The sequence below is a fragment of the Corythoichthys intestinalis genome, chromosome 10, assembly GCF_030265065.1.
Source record: "Corythoichthys intestinalis isolate RoL2023-P3 chromosome 10, ASM3026506v1, whole genome shotgun sequence".
In the NCBI taxonomy this organism is placed as follows: Eukaryota; Metazoa; Chordata; class Actinopteri; order Syngnathiformes; family Syngnathidae; genus Corythoichthys; species Corythoichthys intestinalis.
Genome location: NC_080404.1, coordinates 20,366,104 through 20,389,732, shown reverse-complemented (window position 1 = coordinate 20,389,732; position 23,629 = coordinate 20,366,104). Strand labels below are relative to the sequence as shown.

General features: G+C 37.7%; 1 protein-coding gene across 5 annotated transcripts in view; it reads right to left on the bottom strand.

The window, feature by feature from the left end:
- LOC130922907 (arginyl-tRNA--protein transferase 1) overlaps positions 1 to 23,131 on the bottom strand; it is a 46,478-nt gene extending 23,347 nt beyond the window's left edge. Inside the window, exons 1-10 of one of the 5 annotated variants that reach the window (XM_057848177.1) lie at positions 22,717 to 23,131; positions 21,176 to 21,239; positions 21,010 to 21,072; positions 20,788 to 20,891; positions 20,442 to 20,663; positions 16,327 to 16,541; positions 14,503 to 14,631; positions 13,361 to 13,489; positions 10,869 to 10,901; positions 5,361 to 5,542 (exon numbers count right to left, since the gene is read on the bottom strand). In XM_057848177.1, coding sequence (XP_057704160.1) covers positions 5,361 to 5,542; positions 10,869 to 10,901; positions 13,361 to 13,489; positions 14,503 to 14,631; positions 16,327 to 16,541; positions 20,442 to 20,663; positions 20,788 to 20,891; positions 21,010 to 21,072; positions 21,176 to 21,239; positions 22,717 to 23,011 — 1,436 coding nt within the window. In that variant the 5' untranslated portion in view covers positions 23,012 to 23,131. The remainder of the gene's footprint in view (positions 1 to 5,360; positions 5,543 to 10,868; positions 10,902 to 13,360; positions 13,490 to 14,502; positions 14,632 to 16,326; positions 16,542 to 20,441; positions 20,664 to 20,787; positions 20,892 to 21,009; positions 21,073 to 21,175; positions 21,240 to 22,716) is intronic. The other 4 variants (XM_057848176.1, XM_057848174.1, XM_057848173.1 and 1 more) reach the window with 4 other exon arrangements.
- Between the last annotated feature and the right edge of the window lie 498 nt (positions 23,132 to 23,629).

The window sequence follows — 23,629 nt, the reverse complement described above, 5'->3', positions numbered from 1 at the left end:
TGTGTATATTTTATGACGTAATATGTGATACAATTCAACATGAAACAATTACCTATGGGGCAAAAGATAGTTCATTTGATATCCCTCCAGGACAAGATGCAAGACCGCTTGGACGAATCCTGTGCTTGTTCCAGTGGTCCTTGCATTTATCCAGGCCTTTTTGTACACCACCACTGAAGCAAAATCCTAGCAGGCAGTTCGTGGCTTCCACTGAAACTTCCATAGTCTCTCAGGTCTCCAAAGAAGCCTATCCAAAACTGAGACCTGGGGATACATAAGATTTTATGTGGCAATAATTAACCCTTATATGAGGTGAATTAAAAATAAATTAAAAAATTATAATTTGAATGACTCGCTTTTGTTATACACAATTTTGTTTAAAATGCTGTGTTCTTCTCATATACACACTCACCTTCTTCTGAACAACGACCACCAGGATTTAATCCGCTGATTGCCGATTGATGATCCATAACGGTGGGTGGATGAGCCGGCATAAGTGGCGTTGACGGAGGGCACACTGTATTGCTGCGATTGTCCCATTTTCCGTGCCGAGATCTGTTCGCATTCTCATTGGGATGGCACAAAGACCCGTGACGCAATTAATAGAATTGCACGCGATTACAGACGGATTGTTGTTTGTTGCGCCACAAGCCAGCCACATTATTCTTCTCGAGAATCCATACACCCAGAGCCAGGCCAAAGGGTTTAAGTTTATTGTAGCCATCCACGTGCCTGATGTAATTTGACCCCATGGAGTGGTACGTGCGTCTCACAAACATTTTGCGAGTCTATAGGACTTCATATGTATGCCCCGAATAAAAATATTCTTTTATAGCGGCAGCCATGTTCGCATCTTTGGGAAGGCTCATTTTGAAATTTCACGCCAGAAGCGGAGAAACTTCCTTCTTCATCAGTACTACGCTTTCCGGTGGATTCGTCCAATCAGCGATGAGTTAACATTTTGACTGGTCCCTACCTTTCCGGTTGGCGAATTGTAATTTAATTTCAGATTTGTCGTTGTTATTTAATTTGTTATTTTGTTATGTGATTTGTCGTTGTGTTTTTTTATTTGTTATTTTGTTATGTGATTTGGCTTGTTTTTTAACTTTTTTTGTTATGTGATTTGCAATTGTGTTTTTTAATTTGGCGTTGTGTTTTTTAATTTGTTTTTTTGTTATGTGATTTGCAGTTCTGTTTTTTTATTTGTTTTTTGTTATGTGGTTTGGCGTTTTGTTTTTTAATTTGTTATCTTGTTATGTGATTTGCAGTTGTGTTTTTTAATTTGTTATCTTGTTATGTGATTTGCAGTTGTGTTTTTTAATTTGTTATCTTGTTATGTGATTTGCAGTTGTGTTTTTTAATTTGCCGTTGTGTTTTTTAATTTGCCGTTGTGTTTTGCACTTCAGGGCCACCGTAGCTGTTTTCACAACCATTAAGACAGTTTTGCGTTACCAAAGTAATTGTTGCATGCTACACAAAATGTCACAAAAAGCACACATGCTTAAATGTCTTAATTTATTCATCAATGATCTAAGGTCAGTGTCAAATCTAAGATTGTTTACTTGAACACAAAGCTTTTATGAAACAGTAATGGATTAGTGCTGCAACGATTAATCGATTTACTCAAGTATTCGATTATAAAATAAGATTCAAATTAAATTTTGCTGCTTCGAGTATTCGTTTAATTAAAGTGGCGTTGTAATGGTTTGCTTTGAAAGTGTTTGCATTTAGCTTTATTGATTCGGGTGGATACACTGCCTCTAGTCGGCCTCATTTCACATGGCTGAGTCCAGCTGCTCCCTGTTAAGACCAACATTGGCTCAAACTAAAACGTAGCTTAAGTTTTTTCTAGGGCTGTCAAACGATTAAAATTTTTAATCGAGTTAATCACAGCTTGAAAATTAATGAATCGCAATTAATCACAATTCAAACCATCAATAAAATATGCCATATTTTTCTGTAAATTATTGTTGGAATGGAAAGATAAGACAAGACTGATATATACATTCAACATACTGTACAGAAGTACTGTATTTGTTTATTATAACAATAAATCAACAAGATGGCATTAACATTAACATTCTGTTAAAGCGATCCATGGATCTTGTACTAAATGTTAGTACAAGTTGAAGAAATTTTATATTAAAACCCCTCTTAATCTTTTCTTTTTAATAAAATTTGTAAAATTTTCAATCAAAAAAAATAAACTAGTAGCTCGCCATTGTTGAGGTCAATAATTACACAATGCTCATGGTGCTGAAACCCATAAAATCAGTCGCACCCAAGCGCCAGCAGAAGGTGACAAAACACCAAAAAAACACAAGTAACAAGTGGACATGACAGTGTGCTGTAATTTTAATCTGTTTGAGCGGTACAAGTGTGTTAAATTTGCCAAATATTTTAATGCGATTAATAAAAAAAATTAATTACCGCCCGTTAACGCGATAATTTTGACAGCCTTAGTTTTTTGTAATGCAATCGTAATTTTGTTTATTGATATTTTTAGCCGTTTTTTTTTTTTGTGGGAATATGTGTCTGAAGCATTTGTTAAGAGCTTTGTGTAAAAAAAAAAAAAGGGAAAAAAAGTTTGCGTTTTATAGCATTTAAGCAAGCAGACTTTTGCTATGTAAGTTAGCCAATTGTTCTTTTGTTGTCCATAGGCCATTTATTTATTTTTTTTATACTGTTTGATGTTCAGCTCAGGTATTTGCATTTTTTTATGTTCTTTATCCTAATACTCGATTATTCGAACTAAATGGTTCATCGATTAATCGACTACTACAATAATCGATAGCTGCAGCCCTATAATGGATGAATACAAAGGTTAACAGTACTTTCTGCTATTCAGTGGAAGAGCATTTAATATTTATGCACTACAAGTCACTGGTATTTACAGATAAGTAGAGTTGTCTGATATTATTGGGTAGCTGATAATATTGGCCGATAAAAGCATTTAAAAATGATATCGGATAATATCGACATCGGTTTTTCCAGTATCGGTTTTGGCCCAATATATATGTTGCCTTCAAAGTGAATGTAGAAGCCTTCTGCCTTTTGTACAAGGGTTAGCTTAGCACAGCAGTTATGCTTGTTGACTATTAGATGTCTCAGAAATATAATGCTTGGTATTTATGTGAGCATTATTATTAAAGCATCCAGTGCGGCATCACAATACAGATAGCCATAATATGTGAAGTCCACGACCGCATTTATATCGGTACCGGTTTGATATCTGTGTTGGATTTTTTTTTTAGTTAGACAATATCTGGAAATTGGTTTGTCGGTTAAAAGTCATTGTCAGACAATTCAACAGATATGCAAAGAAATCTAGCTTAAAAAAGGTCAATTAGGTAACATAACACAATTTACCACTACAAAACACTGACCTTGAGCGCAATGAAACCACAATGACGTATGGTGGTCAAATCATTACACATAGACAAGATTATCTTCAGATGGAACATTGGCTTTAAAGTGGTTTGGATTTAACAGTAACAGTTTAACATTTTAAAATCAATTTTGGCCCATTCAGTTGAGATGAAAAAGAAGAGGAATTTCACAATTCCTAACAACAATAACACAAACATATATCCAAAGTAGGGATGTCCCCGATCCTATCATGTGATCAGAAATCGGGCCAATCTGGCCATTTTTCAGAAGATTGGAATCGGGTGAAAAGGATCAGGTTTTTAACTAAAAATAAATAAAGGGCTATAACGAACAAAATAATCCAGAAAAATACATACTTTTTTTTCCCAGTATCAGCTTGGGACTTTGTATCGGCAGATTCTCAAAATCAGGTGACTCGGAGCAAAAATATGCAATCGGGACATCCCTAACCCAAAGCCAGTGTTGGAATGGTCATGTCATAACATAGACCCAAACCTAATTCAAAATATGTGAGGGTGATCTAAAGTGGCGCCAAATGTATTTGGGAAATCTGACAGTTTTGGCGAAAGAAAGATTGTTCAATTTTGTAGAGGATAAGTTATACCATTCTGAGTTGTATCCAAAAAGATTGATCATTGTTAAAAAAAAAAAGAAAATGTGTAAGCACAGTAAAAATTTTATGTTTTCAAATCTCATGCAACTATTTCAATTTTTACATACTTACACTTTCACCGATTTCCCTCTAAAGGAATTAATTGCACAGTTTGGAGGTCATTCCTTATGTGAAGGTGAAATGGCATATTATTGTGGTCACAAAGCACCACATCATTTGTTAAATTATGAAAACATAACTTCGAATAAAGTTTCACTTGCTTTGGGTTAGAATCTATACTGCTTGAAGTATGTTAAAAGTCCCTTAAGAAAAAGCACCACTCATGGAAGAAAATACTAAACACTACCCTCTTCAGTTCTTAAGTGGAAACTACACATAGAAAAACTTAAGTTTCTGTAGAAAGTGCCAACCTGTGGCTGAGATGACCAAGTTAATGATGAGTTCACTTATCCCTATTGGATATGAAAAGCTGGATGCATAGTTGGTTCAACTGTGTCACAGACCTTTATGGCGATTTTTAAGGATTCAAGGACACAGCATTGACAGGAATTTGTGACGGTATTTTCTGTATAGGCAGTTTGGGGTACCAACAGTTAGGGGAGCATAAACCAGAGAGAAGAAATGATAAAAGACTTGTTCTCTGGTGACTAAACACACAGGACTTTAGTCCACTTGGCTTTCAGCTTGGAAACATCTTCCAGACCCAATCACTTTGAGTCTTGAATTCTACTACAGACTAAAAATAAAATGGGATAAAAAGCAGGCAGCAAATGTGGCCCCCTCAACACTAGCAACGCCCACCTCTCTGAACTGGTATCATGTTTTTGAGGAGTACGCACACACACACAAACACGCACAGACACAACACAAATGTGCACAATCATCATCAGACCAACATCTGTGGAATATTTTAAAAATGCTTCCTTACTTTATTGGAATACATTTAACTGGACCTGCAAGAAATACGTCTGTCGTGTGTATTTAGTGTACTATGTGTACTCTAATTTCATCTTGGCAGAGAGAACTGTCGCCAGCTAAACCACAACTGGAGAACTGCCTTTGCTAATCAAATGTGAAGAGAGAGGAATGTTCCTGAACAAGATGATATATACAGTACACCAGGTTGCCTATATACTGTACCAAAGAAAAGCTTTTTAGAAGAACTGGTCTGCAGGGTTAGGGTTAGACAAAAATACACTAACATACACTAAAATACAGTCCCGTATATATTGACAAAGATAAAACAGTATATCATTCAAAATCCATGTTTACTGAAAATTGATTTGACTATTCTTGTTTAAAATCAAAGTACCGGTAAAAGTGCTAAAATCAGACAACTTGAGCACTGGCAACCAACCTGAGAGCAGAGTAGGACCCCAGAGACAAGAAGGCAAAGTCTGGGTGATAGTACAGGTAGACCGATGACACGCAGGTAGGTAGGATATCGATCACTCCTACGGCAACAATCTGGCCATCTAGCCAATACTGCTGGTGAAAGGAGCCATAACCCATCTCAGGCCCGTCAACAGAGTACTCTGCCTGGGTAAAGAAAGTGGACAATAATCTGCCATTGACCAACAAAGTTAGGATGCTATCCATGTGCAAAGTAAAAACAACTATACTTCATGACATGTATTTTTACCTATGATTTTTCTGTGGCGTTGTATAGAGGTGCTATACACTAAATCTTTCTGCCAGTCCTTACACATTAAGTGTGGGGCTGTACATGTACAGTAGCCTCACATTCAGGCTGCTAATGGCTCCCAAATGTGAAATGAGTGCAGTAGTAAAGCAGAGTTGCAGGGAAAGGTGGTATTGGCGACAGATGCACTCAAGGAGGGAACTTTTTAATAGTCATTTCACTAGATAGCTGTGGTTTGAAGCTAATGTCTGTGTCTGCCCTTACCTTGTGGTATAAAATAATGTGTTCAATATGCTTAGTAGGTACAGAAATGTACGACTCATTGTGTTAGCCATGACTGAGACCACAGTGCCATAAGCTATGTGACATAATTAAGTTGCGTAATGAAAAGAATGCATAGAGCTGTTCAACACATGGAGCCGTTTCAGCACGCAGCATACTGTCATTCAGCAATTTAAAGCAACGGTCATGCTGCTGAAAAAAAATCTAAGTGAAACAAAATAACCTCTCATGGTTTCAATTGCACACTATTAAAGCTCTGCAACTACATATGTGCAGAATTTTCTATCTCGGTAAATGCATTTTAGTCATAAAACAGATGACTAATCACACAAGGTTACATGCCCTCAAAATAAAATTTTGAGCAATCTGTTTTCCACCCATTTCAAATCAAAATCTCTTTAATGAAATATCCCAGTTGTCTGTGACTTCAACTACGCCTAAGGTAAATTCCTTCAACTTAAATTGACCTTTAGCAAACTCCATCTCCTAAACATACGTTCTAGAGACCGTTGTGAGGGAGCAACTTCCGACAAGCTTCTGGATGCCCCATTGTATAATTAATTTATTTGGTGGTTTTGAGATCGTCAACTGCCATAAATCATTATATAAGAAGACGAAAAAGCTCAACAAACTATGAACGTCCAAAATGGTGAAGTGATGTGCCAATGGAATATCTAAATCAGTCACGAGGAACCCCAGGAGTCTATCAGTATGAATGTGGTTCTTTCCTTACTCAATACCGAAAAAATAACTGCTTTCCCGTGGATTAAGAAGTTGGGACGGACGGCGTCACTTCCAGCTAAATACCTCCAAAAGAAACAAGTATGCAGACGTGTTCTCTTAAAGTAAGATTAAGCTAATGCCAGAGGCTAACTAGCGAGCCGTCTTGCCTAAAATACTTTAGTAGATGCAGTATTTATGTATGCATTAATGACATTGGATATCAAAGCTGGAGTTAGTTATCCAATAGTACATCTTACGTTTGCATGCAACCTTGCTGTAAGTGTTGAACCTGTATGCTTTTGCCTCAATAGCTTGCTGTAAATTCAATATAAACCTCCGCTGCATATTGTAAATCCTTTTGCCTAAGTCTGGAGAATGTTGCACTGGTTTTGCACCAAAATAAAACACTCTGGTATATATGTCTGCCCGCAATGGCTGTGCCGTTAGAGTGACGAAGCTTGATGGACAGGCAACCGTAACTAAGGGGAGGGGGGTGGGGAGGCTGGAGCTTTTGCAAAAGGCCAATTGTGTAAGTGCAGTGTATTCTTTTTTTAGGCTGTAGATCAGAGGCAAATGATTTGTAAGTGTTGATGCGAGTACATGGCACATTAACAATGACTAACTGGTAATCAGCCAATAAAATTAAGGGGGGGGGGGGTTGAAGAGATGCTGTCTGTGCATGAGAGTGTACTGTATGTGTGCGCAAACTTGGATTAGATGTCCATCTGTGTAAGCAGGCAGTCTGTCATTTCTTGGCACAAGTTCTATGATAAACACTGGACTCTTTGTCAGAGGTCCTAAAAAAGAACTTGGCTCCATGTGTGTGCGTGTAGTGACCAGGGTGTTCAAAAAGAGACATTTCCATACTTTGAATGTGTATGAACTATGAATTATATGAGAACAGCATTAATGATAGCTAAATTTCTTTGTTTATACGTAGGTTCATACCATGTTCAAGGATGATCCTCTCCTACTAACGTGCGTGTCACCTCATAAGACATCTTAATGGTTGTGTCCTTGCCACTGTAACAAAAATTTTAACTTCTCTGGAACACTTCAAATCACCGGACAGCATCCCAACTAAATCACTCGCACATGGCCAAAAGACTAGACCAAGTGAGCAGTGCACTTGTGACTAGGGGTGAACGATATTAGGGAAAAAAACCTAACATTGCAACTTTTTTTTTATTTTATTTTATTTATTTATTTTTTATATTGCAATATATACAGTATTGCAATATTTTTAAAAAATAATGAATTTTCACCAGTTTACTTGAATAGCTCTGTTTGGGAAGACTTTTGTTGACTCACCATGGCCACATTGTATTCATAAAATACAGAAGCTGCTTCTGTGAATGATAACGATTGCTGTATATTAAAAGGATCCAGGAGGCCATGTCTCTGCACTTGCTGCTTTTATGAAGCAAAACAAAAGATTGTGTTAAAAAAACAAACAAACAAACAAACAAAAGAACAATTGCATGTCTTGCGATGGGACTATTTTGCACACAGACATCGCAATGGCGATGTTCAAACGATATATTGTGCAGGCCTACTTGTGACAATGAAGGAGTAGTTCTTTTGTTGTTGTTTTTTTTTTACCCAGCAATAAACATTTTGGTTGACAGTCTCTCAATGAGAGCTATTCTTATTACGGAACTGTCTGCCACATGAACATAGTGCCACAGTATTACCAAAGTGGAAAAGAAACAAAACGTTATGATACTATAATAGCAATGCTGTCAGTTCTTTTGGGCAGTAAGGGACAATGTAAAACATCTTCAGCTTAAAATTCCAATCACAGCGAAATTTAAGAAAAGTACAAAAATTAGTTTAAAATTTTGTGATAGCATATATTGGCATCATCAAAACAACTTTTGTCTAAAAAGATGGAGCTTGCATGTTGATTGGGGTGTGCTGCCTTCAATCACAAAATGAACATCTGCCCAGTACATTCTATAGCACACACCTCATCTGAATTCACCAGGGTCATGTGAAATGACACGTGCAGGCATGGCTGCTGTTTATCACATTAACCAGTGGCAGCTTGTGGAGTTTTCATTTCAACTGCATGCAGGTGGGGTTGGTCACTATAAATAGTAAAGATGTAAATTCCCCTTAAACATATCTTCAAAATTGCTATGAAATCAATAGTTAATCCACCTACTCACCCCCCCCCCCAAAAAAAAAACAATATTTTTTATATTATTATATTCATGTTATTGCTTGTTATATTATATAATCTCCATTTGTATTAGTATTAGCATAGACTTCATAATTCCTAGGTTATGCAGTCTATGGTAAAGTATATTATTTTATTATATTTTCATTACCAGTATATTATTTAATGTCTTTATTTATATTTCCTATAAAAATATTTACGTTTCAATATACCACTTTTCAGGATGGCTTTCCATTTTTTGCTAATGGGGATAACCTCCTCTATTTACCATCTGCCATGACAACAACAGGTATGCAACTAAGTATGAAATAGCAGAAATTAATTGATGCGTCAGAGCATGCAAATGTATTTTTAAGATATGTACATCGATACCTGTGTTCTAATACGAAACCTCTGCAAGTGTGGTGGAAATTAATACAACTGTAAAGAAAGTGGATTGTTAATTGAGGTAGTAGAATAATATTTTTTGCATAGATTAGAACAAATGCAGGTCAATGTGAACTACACACACCACGTGGTGAGTGTATATATTTTAATAGCCCTCACATTGGAAACAGATGGAAGTCGACACATAGAGGCAGAACAGAAAAGCCGCATACAATAATTCTTGACATGAGAGAGGAGGACTGAGTGGGAGATCAGAGACAAGTTGGGCAACAGGGGGTCATACGAGCAGAGATGGCATGCTAAATTCATCTGTGGAGAGTGAGTGAAAGCAGCACATGAGAAGGACTGTGCCACAATGCGCATGCATAGAAAGGGGTTGTTCAATGTGCGTGGCCTGCTTTGACGAGGTGATAAAAGCTTGTCCCCTATAAACGCTAATGATGCTCATTAAAGAAGACCCGAGGGAAACCAAACTACAAAACGACAGGGATTTGTTTGAATCTCAATATAATTCAAGTTGACGTTTTATGTATCCATCCTGGGTCTGATTACTGGTGTAATTTTCCTAAACTAAAATGACCACTGGTGTTTCGGATGAAGTTCACAAAGCCTACTATGCAAATACATGTCATTCAACACCCCAAAATGTATCACAGTATTACCATGAATCCAAACTGTACCAAACGTGTCCCTTTTAATAAAGGCATGGTAAAGGGCCTATTATATGGGCATTTTTTACAACCTAGACACATCTCAATTTAGGATTTATAATGCTCTCTTCTACCTGTATTGGGTGAGTGAGGTGACTGCTTCAAATGAAGAAAAAAAAATGACCCCTTTCCTGTATCCCTTAACCACCACTCATTCAGTCTAGCTGGAGGGTTTGAAAAGCACAAGGCTAAGTGGTGCAATATGTAATAGTCAAAAGGAAATGAAATTTTAATTAATTCGTTCTGGTGATATGATGTTGAAAATAACGAAGAAACAGGCAAAAACGCATATACAGTATATTAAAAAAATACAGTGGCACCACAAGATACAAAACATTCAGTACACGAAAAATTCATTTAACAAAATGTTTTTCGAAGTTTTTCGCTTTATACTGTGAAAGAATTATTCATCATACGAAAGGTACGTACTGTGATGATTCCTGCTTGCAGCAATGCAATAATGACTACAAATGTAAACAAACGTAGTATCACACTACAATGTGCTTACACAATGCTCATGTACATGAAAAAAATATAACTTACAAGTGATGCTTTATCAAGGCCCAACAGTGAGATGAAATAGCAACGAATAGCTGCCAAAGTTAGCTTGTCTTGTAGTACTCCATGTTTGCTATGAACTCAAGTAGTCATGTAATAACGACTGTATAATGAGCTGAAACCTAACAAACTAGTTACACTAAGCACCACTGAGGGGCTACAAAGCATTACAAGACAGGCAATCAGACGACATGACAGCAAATTTAATGTGTGTTTCAGTAGAGTTTGGAATGAGTTTAGTGATTTGCATGCAATAAGCGATTTATTACAAGAAAAAAATCATGATACGAAAGCCACTCCAAAACAAATTAATTTCACATCTTGCGGTACCACTGTATTATAAGTATGTTGAACAGTGAAGAACTCAAAGGAAATACCTACCTCTAGCGGTGAATCACAGAGAAATCGCCGGAACTATAGAGGGGTGCAGAGGAGAAGAGGGTTAGGGTTAATATTACAAACCTCTACTATCACAAAAATAGGTCAGCCCTTAAAGTGTGCTCTTTACCCAGGTGTTACAAGTTAAATATACCCACAATCACAAGGGGCCATGAAAAGAAAGGCTATTTGCACGAATGAAAACGTTTTCAGCCAGTCACCAGACAAGAGGGGAGATAATGAGAATTCACAGGATAAGTCAAGAATGTTTCAACCTGGTCACGATTTTCTCCATCCTATTAAGGTGAGATAGTTGGAAGAGACAATAATTGTTGCCATTTCTTCAGGGAGAGAGAAGATGCTTTAGAGAAATATCTCACGGAGCAAGTGTAACTGGAAGAATCATATTGTGTGATAATAACATATGCAGAATTTCAAAGATGCACTTTTTTCCACGTGTACAATTTCACTATTTTCAGTGTTCTTGTGCCAGGATTGAGAGCAGTGTTTTCAGGTGACTTGCAAAACCAGTATAAACATGAAATGTCTGGGGGGAAAAAAATCCCATTCATATTAGGGATAACCCTGATCTGTTCAAGTGATCAGAAATCGGGCCCTTATTTATTTATTTTTAAGTATGAACTCATTTGCTACCAATGATAGCGATAGAAATCCAATCCTTTTTTACTGGGAGTCAAATTGTATTGGATGTCTACACCATCAATGTCAGTGAAACATGATCACTCAATGCCAGCCTTCCCAATTCAAATACATTGAACATCTACCACTGTCAAAGGCAGTGAATGAGCTACAAGAAACAAAATAATCCAGAGGTATAAGGATTAGGGATGTTCCTGATCTGATCACCTGATTGGAAATCTGGCCTGAGCCCGTCATTTTCAGAAGATCGGAATAAAAATCAGGTGAGTCGGACTTGGGTGTAAAAATACAGTATGTTTAGGACACAAATAATCCATATTACTACTTTTGAGGTGACTTTAATTTGCGTATCAAACAATCATTCATCAAAAACGCGAAATAATCTTCCTGATCAATCCAGTTATAAAACTGAGCTGAACCTTGTACACATTTTTACCACTGCCAGTGGTAAGGCACTAGGAAAGAATCCGCTGGGCCTCCTTCCAAAATAATGCTGCTTTTACAGTTAATAAATTATTTGTTTTTTTACAAGACAAAGGCTTCAGTCATTTACTGAAGCCTACCAGCAGAAGGTTTGAGGAGGTAGTTGTTTTCCCAACCCCTCAGGAAGAATTGGCCCATTCAGGTTGGTGGAAAAATGTGGACAAGTTCTGCATCTTTCGCGACTTCACTATTTTCTCTACTTTTTGCACATACAGTGGTACCTCTACATACGATCACTTCGACACACGAACTTTTCGACATCCGACGTAAAATTTGAGCCGCCATTTGTTTCTACATCCGACGAGTTGCTCGAAATACGACGACATGACAGCACTGCAAACGAACGCACGGTGGATTTTCTTGTGTGAGAAATCAACACAGTTTTCAAAAAAAGTTGATACAGTTGGAGAAACAAGGAAAAAAGTGATGCTTACCTTTGAAATGAAGATGCAAGTTATAGAAAAATATGAGCTTGGGGTGCGCGTCCCTGAACTGGCTCAACAATACAGCTCCATGGTCCTCTTCCGACCACCGTTCGCCACTATTTATAAGTTAAGGTGACAATTATTATTGTGGTAACATTGCCAAGGAAATCGCCAGCTTCGTCACGTTTTTATCATTTATTTAAGAACTTATCCAACACAAAACGCCCATTGTCTTAAGCAGTTGACTGCTCTCAAGAAAACGAAAGTATTATCTCTACCGCACCGACCTATCTCACTGAGACGTCAGCTTCGCGGTGCGTTCAGGGACAGTAAAAAGTGTCCGCCATATTAGAATCCGATTCGTTACATTATTTACAGGAATAATTATTAATTATTCTTCTTATTATTATATTATTCTGAATTATTTATTTATAACTTATTTGTTTTTCTATGTTTAATTGTCATTTGTAACAGTGCCAGCAGTATTTATTAAGAATTTAGTGTATGTTTTTAGGCCTTGGAACGAATTAATGGAATTATAATGTATTCCTATGGGAAAATCCTGCTCGACATACGACCATTTCGACTTACAAACAAGGTCCTGGAACGAATTAAATTCGTATGTAGAGGTACCACTGTATATTAGTGCAGAGAAATACATAAAATATGCTGCTACAAGCAATTCCAATTGTTGATTTCCTTTTTTACATTAGGCACAATATTGCACATGTGCCAAAAATATTTAAAAAATGAAGTTCTTTAACAGATTTTGCAATAACAATTTATAGTAATAGGTGTTTAATGTTAAGAATATTTAAAAATAAAAAAAGTTAAATATACAAGTATAAAACAGCAGCAAATGCAGTTCTTTACCAATAAACTGTATGTGTGTTCTACACAGAGTGCAGGATAAAAATTGTGCAGTACCTCACTCTCACTACATTCGCTGGGGTCATCCCCATGAATGGCCATCTGGTAACGGCTGTACAGCGCCACAGACTGCTCATAGGATGCTGTGAATTGGGGGTCCTCAAAGCTGACCGGTACTAGCCTCGCCTTCAAGCACAACGTGCAAAATGGGAAAAGCAATAAGATTCATTGAGTGCTGTTTTATTTTGCTTCTGGCTGCCACTTCAGTCTCCTTGATCATGGTTAGAGTATCAATTGTCATACCTGTACATGACTTTTTAAAACTGTACAAAAAGTACAAAATACTGGAGTACAATTGTAAGATTGTAGGAGACTGAATGTACACTTTGTTTGAAAATAGCTCACATTTGAGCAGGAACTCTGAAGATGAGGCTAGTGCACTGGCCAATATCCTCCACCGTGAACATTTCCGACTTTTATCCAACTTTTGCTACTAAGCCTTGACCCCTCTCAGTTGTCAATCTGCAACACAAAAAACCCTACTCCCCAAGTACTACGTAGCATGCAACATGACTCACACATGGTATCCAATTTGCAACTCCTTTCAGTTCAGTCTATGCAAAGTGGCATTCCAATATAGTTGTATGGAAGGCACTAGTAATAAGAATATGATAATCCATAATTAATCTCCCAAATCTATCATGAATTTCACTGATCAAAGGGGCACTAATGACATTTTAAAAAATAAAAAACTGCACCCCAAAAACAAGGCCAGAATAAATACTCCACCAAATGACTCAAGGTCTCAGGACACCTGGAGCAACACTGCTCTCAACCATGGCGTATGGAAACATTTTCACCTCATTATCTCCCTCTTTGATTGTCTTTCTTTGACACATACATGTGATTTCAGACAGAAACCTAATAGTTTTCACTTTTACTGACACTTTTTGTATTTCACCTCAAGTCTTTCCCTTTTTTCATGGCAAAACTTGTCTGGATTCTTGAACGCCAATATGAATGATTCAACAAGCAAAATCAAAGTAATAATTCATAATAACTATTGTAGTGTATTACTACAACCAGTGTATTTATTGTATTATTATTATTGCTAATATCCCTCTGCATGCAGACCCATATTCCGCCGCCCACTATGAAAAGGCAAACAGCAGCTTGACCTATTCCTGCCACCTCCTGACCTGGCTCTCGGAGGGTTTGTCAGGAGGGTCCTTGTGAATTGCCATCTGGTAGAGTTTGTACACCTGGTAGGAAGCGTCGAAAGAGGCTTTGAACTGCGGGCAAGGGGGATTGGCGCGTACTAGCCTCACCTTCAAAAAACAATATGTGCAGACAATAGTGAACAAAAAAATTGGGGTAAAAATACAGATAAATTGGTAACAACTCAGAGAGGCAGCTCTTATGAAGACATTGTGAATCATACAAACACACAGATACTCATACTTGCTCAGCAAACTGATTTCAACGCAAGAAAATGAAAAAATAATCTTGTTTACCTTACCCGTGTCACTAAGCGCTTCTTCAACCAGAAGCTTTTATTGGCCACGGACACTGTGTCAATTGAGTTCTCCACGCAGATATGATAGGGCTTGGAAAGTTTATTGGATTTGGACTGGAGTATTGGCACCTCTTTTTCTTATCTAAACATGTCTTTGTAAATGAAAACAAATTTCTCAAGTTCAATCTTTTTAATTGTCTCAGAGCTAAAGATATGTTTAACAGGATGAACTACTTGGTGGTCACACAAGCAACACTGTAGTGGTGAGAAGTTTTGTTTTATATTGTTTTGTTTTTGTGAGCTGTCACACTGTACTACACTATTACACAAATAGTTGAAATACGTAATTGGCCAAGAATCAGAGCCAAGACATACACATGAATGCTTGATTATAATGCATCACATTTTAATCAAAATATCTTTCAACTATCTCGTCATTCAAACCATGCAAGGAGAAAACTTCAGTCTACACAAACGTATTATTCATACTAGAGGAAAGGACAAAAAACTGCACAGAAAAACTTAAATAATACTTGCTCCTTTGACTTTAGGTATTGTATAATGGATAATTACGATTAATACAAATCCCTTGAATGACTTTGCTATGAGGGCACAGAATCCTGTCATTACACTGCCCTCTGGTGGGTGAGAGGTGAACATCAATATAAAGGTCAATTGCCTTTTCATCTTAGATTTACAATTAGAATTTATGAAATAAAACTAAAATAAAATGTAAAAGCCAATCAAGCCGTTTCAGTAAAGACCACATTGGGGGGGGGGGGGGTTATCTGCCAGCCTATTATTTTCACTCTCTTAAATTCATCATTAAAAGGCTCTTTAAAAAAGAAGATTTTGCATTTTTGGGGAACATGAAATTAATAATTTGTGTTAATTCAAAGCTATGAATGTTCTCAATCATAGGCATGGCTCCAGAAATGTTATATTCGATATGAATGTCCAGGAATAGTGCGATTGTAAAAAATTACATGTCAAGATTACCATACAGTAATTTCAACCGAGTGTAGTAGTAATATTAGTGGTAGTGTGTGGCTAGACATACAGTACAGACATTCTGCCCTGTATCCAAATCCCTCCCGCATCCTCCACTATTTAAAAGGGAAGACAATATTTGCATTTGACTCAAGTCTTGGTCAAAACCAAGAAGGACGTAACACTGACTTTTTTTTCCAGGACTTTAGCTAAGGACATTTCTAAAAATGCCCTTTCATTTATATGGTTGTAGGAGCTGCGGTTTTAATGTCATCATTAGGGTACAATAACTCAGTCTATGGTGTGCCTGCATTTCCATTGATCTTAAGCGTGGAGTGATGTGTTTTTTCCTCACTCTGCTTTAGCCAGCTTGCCTCCAAACATAATAAATATAGTAAAGTCACTGAGGCTAATGATATTGAACGTAAGAGTTCAGCTTTGTTGGAATCGCAATAACAGACTAATGCTTATTTCAAGTCACGTACAAAATAAGCGAATGGAAAACACTACTGCTCACCTCAAGGCAATGAGATGAACTGTCAGGACATGTCTCAGTAAGGAAATCTTCAAGGGTTTTGGTTGTGTTGGTCTGTGAGGGCGTAGTAGGCTTAGTGGTCAAAGTAGAGGAGCCTCCAACACTGCTTTTTTTCATCTGCTCTTTCTGATGACGTCGCTCTTTCCTTAAATCTTTAGCCTTCCGACAAGGAGGCCGGTTGGAGTCTATTCCTACACCTGCACTCCGGAGATAGGAGACATTAATAAAACAGGTGGCGATATGCCTTTCCACAACAACAACAACAACAAAGATTTTTTTGTATATGTGGGTTGGCATTACCACAAGCATGACACATCCTCTCTTATTTAATTTTCACAGACAGCATAATTTATTGTTGAAGTCACTAGCACTAAGTAAGTGTGACTTGGAACAGTAACAGTTTCTGTGGCAACACTGTCTTCTTTTAGCCCCCACCTCAACCCTTTGCTGCTGCTCCTCCTTTTCCATCACCATCACTTGAGACTCTTGCCAAGCCCTGCGGCTCTCCTTGCATCCCATGTCAACAGTTTATACGCACACATCCTGTTTGGAGCAATAAGGAAACGAGGACCATTTCCTGCTTGTCAATTTGCCAAATACAACCAAAAGCTCACTTTTTAACTGTCCGCCTCCATCTACATAAGCGAACCCCCATCTTGACAACAGTCAAAGGGAAACCTGCCACTTGCTATTCGGGAGGCTCGGAGATTTTTTTTTCCTTAAGTAAGGAGACTTCTGCTCTGAAATGTAAACGTAAATAACAGTTACTTAGTTGATATATCAACCATGTCTTCAAAATTCCTTTCACCTTATACATACAGTGGGGCAAATAAGTATTTAGTCAACCACAAATTGTGCAAGTTCTCCTACTTGAAAAGATTAGAGAGGCCTGTAATTGTCAACATGCGTAAACCTCAACCATGAGAGACAACGTGGGAAAAAAAACAGAAAATCACATCGTTTGATTTTTAAAAGAATATTTCCAAATTAGAGTGGAAAATAAGTATTTGGTCACCTACAAACAAGCAAGATTTCTGGCTGTCAAAGAGGTCTAACTTCTTCTAACGAGGCTCCACTCGTTACCTGCATTAATGGCACCTGTTTTAACTCATTACCGGTATAAAAGACACCTGTCCACAATCTCAGTCAGTCACACTCCAAACTCCACTATGGCTAAGACCAAAGAGCTGTCGTAGGATACCAGAGACAAAATTGTAGACCTGCACCAGGCTGGGAAGACTGAATCTGCAATAGGTAAAACGTTTCGTGTAAAGTAGGGCTGTCAAACGATTAAAATTTTTTAATCGAGTTAATTACAGCTTAAAAATCAATTAATCGTAATTAATCGCAATTCAAACCATCTATAAAATATGCCATATTTTTCTGAAAATTATATATATATATATTCTGTAAAATAATTTGTTGGAATGGAAAGATAAGACACAAGATGGATATATACATTCAACATACGGTACATAAGGACTGTAGTGGGCATTTCCCTCTACTGTCATTTAAATCTGTCTGTGCTGTCCTCACTCCGAAGCGTCTACTTTTTCCAAAGCTAGACAGCTAGTGAACGACGCCTTAATACTCAGACTTCTTCCTTTTTCATCTGATTTATTAATAAAATGGCCTCAAACCAGTGTCCTCTTTAGACCGTAGTGAAACTACAAAAAAAAAGTACACAAGCATTGCATTAGCAACAACGTTAGCTTAGCACGCTATACAGGTTCACTAAACATAAACAAAAAGCGTCTCATACAAAAAATATAACATTTCGCTTACTAACATAATATGTACATTCTTTAAAACAACCATACTTTCGGACAAATCTTGTCCAAGGATCATATAAGCACAAAATTACAACGTAGGCGTCAGCCCGAGACGTCGTGCAGCCATATTGAACTGGCAAGAAAGCAATAAACCATGTCGCAAAGCGACCACAAGAGTTCGCTGTTAGACTGCACAAAAAACCTTGCTGTAAAACTTACCAAAAGGCAGAATACTGTCTGAGCGGGACATGTGCGTTAATTGCGTCAAATATTTTAACGTGATTAATTTAAAAAATTAATTACCGCGCGTTAACGCGATAATTTTGACAGCCCTAGTGTAAAGAAATCAACTGCGGGAGCAATTATTAGAAAATGGAAGACATACAAGACCACTGATAATCTCCCTCGATCTGGGGCTCATGCAAGATCTCACCCCGTGGCGTCAAAATGATAACAAGAACGGTGAGCAAAAATCCCAGATCCACATGGGGGACCTAGTGAATTACCTACAGAGAGCTGGGACCACAGTAACAAAGGCTACTATTAGTAACACAATACGCCGCCAGGGACTCAAATCCTGCACTGCCAGACGTGTCCCCCTGCTGAAGAAAGTACACGTCCAGGCCCGTCTGCGGTTCGCTAGAGAGCATTTGAATGATCCAGAAGAGGACTGGGAGAATGTGTTATGGTCAGATGAAACCAAAATAGAACTTTTTGGTAGAAACAGGTTCTCGTGTTTGGAGGAGAAAGAATACTGAATTGCATCCGAAGAACACCATACCCACTGTGAAGCTTGGGGGTGGAAACATTATGCTTTGGGGCTGTTTTTCTGCAAAGGGACCAGGACGACTGATCTGTGTAAAGGAAAGAATGAATGGGGCCATGTATCGAGAGATTTTGAGTGAAAATTTCCTTCCATCAGCAAGGGCATTGAAGATGAGACGTGGCTGGGTCTTTCAGCATGACAATGATACCAAACACACAGCCAGAGCAACAAAGGAGTGGCTTCGTAAGAAGCATTTCAAGGTCCTGGAGTGGCCTAGCCATTCTCCAGATCTCAACCCGGTAGAAAATCTGCAGAGGGAGTTGAAAGTCCGTGTTGCCCAACGACAGCCCCAAAACATCACTGCTCTATAGGAGATCTGCATGGAGAAATGGGCCAAAATACCAGCAACAGTGTGTGAAAAGTTTGTGATGAGTTACAGAAAACGTTTGGCCTCCGTTATTGCCAACAAAGGGTACATAACAAAGTATTGAGATGAACTTTTGGTATCGACCAAATAATTATTTTCCACCATGATTTGCAAATAAATTATTTAAAAATCAATCAAACAATTTGATTTTCTGTTATTTTTTTCCCACATTCTCTCTCTCATGGTTGAGGTTTACCCATGTTGACAATTACAGGCCTCTCTAATATGTTCAAGTGGTAGAACTTACACAATTAGTGGTTGACTAAATACTTATTTGCCCCACTGTAAATCCCAGTGATATTTGAATGTAACTTTTGCTCTGTACAGTATATAAAACGGTATCATCCCAAATATGATGCAAATTGAAACAACTACAGTTATAACAACCTAAAATGCATTAATAGCTACGTTCTCATAATTTTCTTCTGGTAGAAGCTCTGTGGTCAGCCGAATGACAAAGGTTTCACTTATGGACTGAGCCATGAACACTTTGTCCCAGCTCAGGTACTCCAGAGAACAAAGCACAAAGTCACCTTCAGAATTATATTCAATAAATCATTTCCAGTGAAAGACAGTTGCTCCCACTTCATCGCTCCATAAAGCACAGTCTCTCCTCCTGGCTCTCTAAACACTATCCCCAAAGACGGCTAAAACAGTGCTTTCAGTTTCAACTAAAAATGTGTAATAAATTGTTGTGTTGTCCTTAATAATAACAACATTCATCAGTCATACAATTTTAAAAACGGGTGTTGGTTTCAACGTACACAAACATTATTGTTCTGAGAATGTCACGTAAGCAACATAAACATTATCTTCAAAACCAATTTAAGCCAAATGTAATGTGCAGGTGCATGTGGATAGCATGTCTGCTTTTCAGACAGAAGTTCTGTGTTTGAATTTCTCATACCTTGCTGTACTGAAATGTGTCATTTCACATCTACTACAGTAGATGGCAGTAGTGCTCCCTCTCTTCTTTTTCTTTTCTTTTTTTTTTTTTTTTTTTAAAGACTACACAAGAGACTATTGGTTTACTTTATTGTGTAGGGTTTTCAGATAATTCAAGATTACACATCCAGGAAAATTGACCACAAAAGAGCAGTCCCATTAGACAATAGTTAATTTGAAATCTTACCAGGTTTTGGAGCCGTAACTGTTGTTCTGCTATCAGTGACAATTGCTGGCTCTTTTCTAGGTGGTTCTGGCTCCCTGGATTTGGCTTCTGCTTTATTCTGTTCAACGTTTGTCAAAACCAGACTCTCTACTTCCTCCTTTTGAATGTCTGTAACAGCACACTCCATTCCCTTGATTGGTTCTCGAGGCACGGCAGCTTCACACACTGAATCCATTGGTTCCTCTAAAAAAAAAAAAAAGTATGGTTGGGGAAAGTAAAAACACTAAGTAGGGATAAGATTACTTTTATAAAATACAAAACATGATCCAAAAAGCACACACACACAAATATTAACAATGATACTAACCAGGTTCACGCTCTTTTGGTAATACACCGTTTGAAATGAATTTATTGACTTTCTTCAAGATTTTCTTATGGGATTTGGAAGGCTGGAATTTCACAGCATGGCATCTTGAAGAAGCACACACAGCTTTGGTTAATACTTTTAAAAATATCTAGTTGTCCAATTTATCCGAACAACAATGAGCGTGCATGCTTATTTAGAATTCTAATGTTTAGAAATAATTACCTGATAGTGTATTGAGGACAGCATGTCTTGTTCATTATTGGCTTGTAAACATATTTTCCACTTCTATTAAGAACAAAAATATATGCATATAACTCTACAAAGTTATTTCTTGGCTATCACTATAGAAGGAAATATGTTCAAAAGCAGACATATATGTCTTTGGTACCTTCTCCATCCTCTGTCTATGAGGTCTTGGTAATCTTGTACTGTCATGGTGTGAGACCACATGCCTGAAGACAATAACATTATTATCAAGCTATAGAGGGGCAAAACATAAGTGTTTTACGACAGAGGTGAAACAGTAATGTGAGCAAAGTGTTGTGTGATGTTCATAAAGCGGTCATTCCAAGACAGATATATTGTCCCATGTTAAAATTGTGAGTTAATAACACATAAAAACCAATTGCATTCATAATGTAACTGTAGTGATTTTACAGTGGTTGCACAGCTATAAATCCCTTAGCATCCCTCTGTGGGATGCAACAAATTGGACAAGCGCGCCTTCTTCTTGTTCAGTGTTTTGTCAGAATCTGAATGTATTGCCAAAAACTATTCCCCTTATAAACACATGGATGTTTATAGTCTTTAGTAACAGCAGTTTACATCCAAATTCCCAGCACTAAAGGCAAAAATCCCAGAGCAACCTCTTACCCAGTCTTCTGAAATCACACAACTTGCAAGCTGCCTTACACAAAACACAAACAGACAAAACTGAGCAGCATTGATTTAATTTTTCTAATTGTTTGTCTTCCCAGCCCTGAACTATCCATCCTGGTCCCATGATGTGATAAATCCAGATTACCGCTCTAGTTTTAGATTAGTGAACCACTCGTCTGGATCATTCACTGGCTGTATTAGTAACCACCTCAATCCTAATTATAGCAAACCTGTTTTATCCCTCCAGACAGAAAATGGAGCTGTTTTGTTAAAGTAAACACAAAAATATGTTTCTCAACAAGTGTCATTTAAACTGGCTTTTTACGTTTAAATAGTACATAATTTTTGCATATATCTAATGAAATTACTACAACGAACTGAGCTGTTCATACAAAATGCAAGCGTCACAGATTACTCTGCTCCAGACATCCCCAAATTTGGGCCAAAGTCCAGCTACAGTATTACAGGATGATTACAGTTCTTATACTGTACCGGAAGGCTAACTTTTGAGTGTTAATCACTCGTCCTTTTGCCGCTCTATAGGGCACGTCTTAATTTTCAGCGATGACACAGCAGTGAGGAACAGCGAGTACCGGACGGCCACAATCTTGTCAATGTGAAATACAGTATGCGGAGTTAGCGCATGCTAGCTTGATGCTAGTTGGCAACACACCAGCTGTTGATGACTGCTAATGTAGCGATGTTTACCATTAACCAACAAGAGAGCGTCACTGCCAAGTAAAAATAAATAAATAAATAAATAAAAAAACACAACATGAGAGTCGTAGTGATTTAATGCACACGTAATATTCCCCGATGTCCACTGTTTTTTTTGGGTGGGGGTCACAGATTTCGAAACTTTAGTGTAGCCTATGAAATTAAGAGACAAAATGCTATGCTATGCCAGAAAAACACCTACTTAAGTACTAGTAATTGTAGTATCATCATGTTTGAGGATATATATTACCCAACAAGTATTATCGGCGAATGTGTTCGTTGACAGATACAGCTAGTTCGTTAGCCCACCATGCTATCTTAAAATCCACTTACCGTGTGAAAAGTTTCCCTTTTCATTTTTGCAGTAACCACAGCGGTAACCATCATCCCCACCAAAGTATTCAACAATAGTATAAGAATTGTTCCCTGCCATTATCAGCCCGACAACCGATGGCAGATAAGTGAACACCTGTGTCGTGTCGTGTACCAGTGTCATGCACTTTCGTAGGAGGGGGGGAACTTCGGCCGCGTTCCAATCCGCAGTCCACTCCCACTTCACAGCCCAGGCAATCAAAATGAAAACATTAGGTTGCGTTACAAAATATAACTCCGTTCCCAGAATACTCATGACCTTATTTTATCTTAATGCTCTTATTGTAACATGACATTATAAAACAAAATATCCTAAACATTCTTGTTAAATAAACGTGATTTGTAAAATTTACGCGTGTATGACGTCTTTCTTACCGTACAGCACTCACACTGCATTGCATTATGGGGATTTTTCTTGTCATCTTCCGCCGATGTCCCTACATTGCACTGTTTCATGCTGTTTGAAACCTCACTTAACATGGCCGTATACCCTGCGCACTGCGCAGTCTACTTCAGGGCGATTGGAACGCATCTTTTGAGCCTTAAAGAAACATACAAACGCGACAGTGTCGCAAATACCTTACCATTATACAGCAAACATGTTTTTTTTAAACAAACTTTATTTACACAAAAACAAATACAAACATAGAGTGAACAATTCACATACAATCAACATATTTACAACAACAACAAAAATAATAAATAAAACGGTGGGGGTTAATTTTAACACAAGCTGTACTGTTTGCAAAGTCTTTTGGTCCTTATAGCTTTGGGGTTCAAACAGGAACTTAAATCGTCCAAATATAAAGAAAACATCTTCCCAAAAACATGAAAATTTGGTCTTTGATTAGCATATTTTCCACAGTGAATGTGA